Source organism: Microcaecilia unicolor, unplaced genomic scaffold, assembly GCF_901765095.1.
Source record: "Microcaecilia unicolor unplaced genomic scaffold, aMicUni1.1, whole genome shotgun sequence".
Lineage (NCBI taxonomy): Eukaryota > Metazoa > Chordata > Amphibia > Gymnophiona > Siphonopidae > Microcaecilia > Microcaecilia unicolor.
In genome coordinates this window covers 52066-58065 of record NW_021963720.1, presented here as the reverse complement: position 1 = coordinate 58065, position 6000 = coordinate 52066, and the positions used below count along the sequence as shown (strand labels likewise).

The 6000-nt window shown below is 48.9% G+C and overlaps 1 protein-coding gene across 1 annotated transcript in view; it reads left to right on the top strand.

Moving 5' to 3' along the window:
* Nucleotides 1-4693: 4693 nt before the first annotated feature.
* The window catches only part of LOC115459588 (E3 ubiquitin-protein ligase TRIM39-like), a gene marked incomplete at its 3' end in the record, with an annotated part of 46462 nt that continues 45155 nt past the window's right edge, over nt 4694-6000 (top strand). The window contains exon 1 of the mRNA XM_030189396.1: nt 4694-5024. Coding sequence (XP_030045256.1) covers nt 4694-5024 — 331 coding nt within the window. The remainder of the gene's footprint in view (nt 5025-6000) is intronic.

Sequence of the window (6000 nt, the reverse complement as noted above, 5' to 3'; positions counted from 1 at the left end):
TAGTAGATGATGGCAGAAAAAGACCTGCGCGGTCCATCCAGTCTGCCCAACAAGATAAACTCACATGTGCTACTTTTTGTGTATACCTGACCTTGATTTGTACCTGTCCTTTTCAGGGCACAGACCGTATAGGTCTGCCCAGCACTATCCCCGCCTCCCAACCACCAGCCCTGCCTCCCACCACCGGCTCTGGCACAGACCGTATAAGTCTGCCCAGCACTATCCCCGCCTCCAAATCATCAGTCCTGCCTCCCACCATCGGCTCTGGCACAGACCATATAAGTCTGCCCAGCACCATCTCCGTCTCCCGCCACCGGCTTTGCCACCCAATCTCGTCTAAGCTCCTTAGGATCCATTCCTTCTGAGCAGAATTCCTTTATGTTTATCCCACGCATGTTTGAATTCCGTTACCGTTTTTGTTTCCACCACCTCCCGCGGGAGGGCATTCCAAGCATCCACTACTCTCTCCGTGAAAAAATACTTCCTGACATTTTTCTTGAAATCCTAAAAGAAAGGGCAGGAGGTCCGTTTCTGTTTCTGCTACAACATCCAGGGTACCCTTTTTTCCATCTGTACAGGGCTGAAGGGTATAACAATCTTACATTACATTACTGACTTATATTTCACTACCACCTTGCAGTTCTAAGCGGGTTACAAAAATCGAGAAGCCAGAAAACCTCTGGTAATTACATTATCTAATAACAAAAAAAAAAATCAGAACTTGAAATAGAGTAATGAGGGAAGAATAATTTACTAACAATCCTGTAATACAAATTTCTTAAATCTTCTTTCTAAATGAAAGATACAATTGAGAGAATGAATGCAATCCAACAAAATCCTTGCAAAATCTAGTTACCTGAAAGGCCATTAATCGCTTCTTTCCCTTAACTGAATGGAAGTAAATAGCCTGGTAAAATTTACTGCCATGAAGTCCACTGGATCCACCTGCCAACAACTGGAGGTTTGGGGAAACTGTAAGTGAATAATACTGTAAGTAAGCACCGATATATGTTCAACATCTGTCAATATGAAGAATAGATAATCTACACTGATGCTTGAAAGACCCAGTCAATTTTAACATCTAAGGGAATTAAAGTAACCATTAACTGTATTTTGGTCCATGTCTGGAGAGAGGAGGAAAGACCTGTAAATCGTTACTTCTTATCCACTACTACTACTACTACTTAGCATTTCTATAGCGCTGCCAGGGTTACGCAGCGCTGTACAAGTTTAGACAAGGGGAAGGACAGTCCCTGCTCAAGAGAGCTTACAATCTAAAGGTAATAAGCTATGTAGTCAGTGTATGTATCTGGAATGGGGAAGGTGGTTAGGCGCCAAAAGCAAGGGAGAAGAGATGGGCCTTGAGTAAGGACTTGAAAATGGGCAGGGAGGGCGCACGGCGTATGGGCTCAGGAAGTCTGTTCCAGGCATAAGGTGAGGCGAGGCAGAAGGGGCGTGATAAAGTGTGCTGTGCCTGAATCGTTTAAAGGAAAGTAAAGTTTGGTTCAGAGAGAAAGACTGTGTGGAGTGAATTACGGAGTAAAAGGCTGGTGCAGCTGCTGGAGCCTCCCCAGATAATACCCGGGCCCGCCCCGGTCCTAAACTAATAAATTTGATGTCTGCACCTTCCACCCACCCAGCTTTCCATTCTAGCACTAGGCATAGGCCTAGGTGCCTATACAAAAAAAGGGGGGGGGGGGTTTACACCAACTTGATTACCCATAGCAATAATATGTGAGATGAAAGTAAAAATGATATAAGTTGAAGGAAAACTAGCAAAGTAGGCAAATGGAGGAGATCATTTTAAATGACTAAAGTGCCAGCTTGTGCATGAGGAAGTCCTGCGGGCTAATATTGAACTATTCATTAACCTTATAAAAGCTAAGGCAATGTTGAGACACTTTCAGCTAGACTGGAGGGACGATCACAGATTGTGAGAGTAACATGATTGAGACAAATCACCAGTCAGTTACTGCATAAAGGTGTAGTTGCATCAGGGGACCTCTGCCAGGCAGGATGAGTCTGTCTGAAGTGCTTCTCTTCACAACCTACAGACCAGAGGGGCTGTGGAGGTAACTATTGAACAGTGGGAAATGTTAATACAATTTAAAGAAAAACTAGCAATTTTAGATTAAGGAATAGGATAGACCCACAGCAAAAGAAAGAACAGTGGTTTTCTTTTTTGTTTTCTTTTAAAGCTTGTTTTAGATAAGATATATACTCAAACAGTTATAGAAGAAATGTTTTAGGACTCTAAACAGCCTCACAGTCCCTCAAATAGTTTAGTAAGAAAAGTTTTAGAACACAGGCAGACTGCTACTAACAGGGCCGTGCCTAGGGTCTCCGGCGCCCCCCTGCAGTTGGCCCAGCCGGCGCGTTCCCCCCCCCCCCGAAAACAATCGCTACACTACCCGCCCTCTTCTCCCCAGATCCTTTTCCTTTTTGTTTAAATTTACCTCTCCGGCGCGTGGCAGCGTAGCGTTAGTGAGGAGGCGGCGCTCCCCCGCCCCGACGTGTCTTCTTCCCTTCGCTCAGTGTCCCGCCTTCTTCTGACGTCAGAAGAAGGCGGAACCGAGCGAAGGGAAGAGACTGACACGTCGGGGCGGGGGAGCACCGCCTCCTCACTAACGCTACGCTGCCACGCGCCGGAGAGGTAAATTTAAACAAAAAAAAAAAAGGACAAGGATCTGGGGAGAAGAGGGCGAGGTAAGCATGGTGCGGTGGGGCGCCCCCCAGAGGATGGCGCCCTCCTGCCATGCCTACTTCGCTTACCGTGTCGGCATGGCCCTGGCTACCAAACCAAACCAGCTCTAAGAATCCCACAGTGATTATCCCCAGTGATTTCTAGGTTACTGGAGGCCACACTCCCAGTGGTCCCACAGTTCCCAGAAAGCACTCACAGACCCAACACACAAATCACCAGGATTCTCAATCAGTCCAGACAAGCAGTTGTCCAGGCAAGGTGTCTGTTCCGGACGACTTGCAGGTAGGAGGGAGGTTGATATTTTTTCACTAAAGGTGGCCTCTTATAACCTCCAACCGGTGGGTTCTTCAAATAGTCCGGTTAGGATACACTCTCAATTTAGTCTCAAAACCTCCAAATTGCCCACCGGGAGCTCAGTCTTACAGCTCCCAGCACAAGTAGGTACTTGCAGAGGAACTCTCTGCCCTTCTGAAGGCCAATGCGGTCGAACCTGTTCCACCAGGGGAAGAAGGGCTGGGATTCTATTATTCCAGGTACTTCCTTGTGCAAAAGAAAACAGGGGGCATGCGTCCCATCCTAGACCTAAGGGGCCTGAACAAATTCCTTCTCTGAGAGAAGTTCAGGATGGTTTCCCTGGGCACCCTTCTTCCCATGATTCAGGAAAACAATTGTTTTTGCAATCTGCAAAACATTAACAAGTAACTGAAATATAGATCAATTATAACACTAACTAAACATTTGTTTACTGTCTAAATAGTACCTGGGGAGAGCAGGACATATAGCTACTCACAAGTTATCAAATATAACTTTTCGTAGGGTTCGCAGAGTTCTGTCTCTCTCTTTTCTCCCTGGTTGAAACTGGAGCAAAAGCCAGTAGCTCCTGGGTAACTTCAAACCAGGGGCATAGCCAGACTTCCGTGGGAGGGGGGTCCAAAGCCCGAGGGGAGGGGGCACATTTTAGCCCTCCCCCCAGCACCGCCCCCCCCACCGCCATTGCCGCCGCCCCAAGTCTTTGCCGACCCCCCTCCCGCCGTGAACCCTCCCCCGCCGCCGCCTACCTTCACTTTTGCTGGCAGGGGTCCCCACTCCCCGCCAGCCCATGTTCTTTCCGTCTTGCTCCTGCTCCTATTGCATGCATTGCTGACGTACTACACGTTGTATGTGCAGGACGTCAGACTCAGAGAACAGAGTTCTGTTCTCTGAGTCTGACGTCGCACGTACAACGTGCAGGACGTCAGCAATGCATGCAATAGGAGCAGGAGCAAGACGGAGAGAACGTGGGCTGGCGGGGAGTGGGGTCCCCCGCCAGCAAAAGTGAAGGTAGGCGGGGCGGGTTCGCCGGGAGGGGGGTCCAGACTTGAATCTACGGGGGCCCAGGGCCCCTCAGGCCCCACGTAGCTACGCCACTGCTTCAAATTCCAGGCCAATCAGCCCAGAACAACAAGTTTGAAAAAATAGCTGGCCACATCACTGCAGGTCTTTTCTCTGTAACAGCTTTAAACATAAACATGCACCACCTGCTGGCCAAACTAGAGAAATACATTGCAGGAAAATATCAAAACAATTATCACAGGTTTTAAAACCCACTCTTCTGTCCAGGGGCATAGCCACAGGCGGGCCTGGTTGACCCCAGGCCCAGCCACCTTCCCTCCAGGCCTGCCCAGCCAACATCCCCTTGCCCAGGGTTTAAATCTTTTTTTAACTCTGTCGGAAGCGGCCGCATCACTGAACAGCAAGACCTGCCCATCAAGCCTTCTCTTTGTGAGTTCATTCCCTCCGAGCCCCACCTTCTGAAGTAATTTCCTCTTTCCGCGAGGGCGGGACTCAGAGGGAACGAACTCACGAAGAGAAGGCTTGATGGGCAGGGTTTGCCGTTCAGTGATGTGGCCGCTTACGACGGAGGTAAAAAAAGATTTAAACCTCGGACAGGCCTGGAGGGAAAGTGGCTACGCCCCTGCCACTTTCTCAGAGATAGTTCTGTGTCGGCAGATGGCAGCTAGACCCGCTCGTAAGACTGGCAGTGGAATCAACCGCCCAATGACAAGATGGCGGCCCTGTGAATTTGACAGGTCCTTCTCCCAGCTCCGCATGGGTCTCTTTAAGGTAGCTGCGGAAGCAGCGGCGCTGGTGGAGGCTTTGCTGGACAAGCATTTGCAGCCTCTTGAAGACCAACTCAGAAAAGTCCAGGGACCATTAGAGGACATGATTTGTGAATTCTTAAAGCAGCAGCAGCTTACAGGGGAGCTGGAGGCCCGAGTGCAGGCGGCAGAGGAGTCGCTCTTCCAGGCACATAAAGCCCTTGAGGCGTGTCAGGAGGAGAGTTGCTGGACATGGGTGGATGGAGGGTATGACAGGAAGGAGATGCACATGGATGGAGGGGAGGGAAGAGAGGAAGTGAGATGAACATGAATGGAGGGGAGAGAGGAGAAATGCTGGACATGGATGGAAGGGGGAGAGGAAAATGCTGGACATGGATGGAGGAGAGGGAAGGGAGAGAAGAAATGCTGGACATGGATGGAGGGGAGGGAAGACGGAGGAAGGTGATGAGATGAGGGAAAAGGAAGAGAGGAGAAAAACTGCACATGGATGGAGAAAATAGGCAGAAGCTGGATCCACTGGACAGTCAAGTCTGCAGAGGACCCAGCTTTTACTTACGGATGTAGGGCAAGAAATGAAGAAGAAAGAAGGAAAGTAAAGAAATAAATGGAAAGGAATCCCTGGAAACGGAGTTAAGAAGACAGATAGCAGCAGAATCAGATACTAGGCCAGCATGATCAGAAAAACAAAGTCACCAGACAACAAAGGTAGAAAAAAAATCATTTTATTTTCATTATATTGTTTGGAATATGTCCCCTTTGAGAATCAGGTGCTCAACGTTAAAAGTTTATATGGGCGTCCTCGGCCGATAATCGAAAAAAGAAATGCCTTTTTAGCGCAAATTTGGGTCACTTTTTTTGGACCCTGTTTATTCACGAACAAGTCCCCAAAAAGTGGCCCAACTGCCCAGATGACCACCAGAGGGAATCGAGGATGACCTCCCCGGACTCCCCCAGTGGTCACCAACCCCCTCCAACCAAAAAAAAGAACTTTAAAAACCTTTTTTGCCAACCTCTATGCCAGCCTCAAATGCCGTACCCACCTCCATGACAGCAGAATGTGTTCTATCCTGTGACAGCCTTTCCCTGGTTCTGATGTGCGTCTTGGGTGAGTGTGACACCTTTTCTGTTAGGTGCACTGCAGAGTCACATCAGCAATGCATTGTGGTGGGTGTAGGGTATTGGGCTCCGTGATTCCAC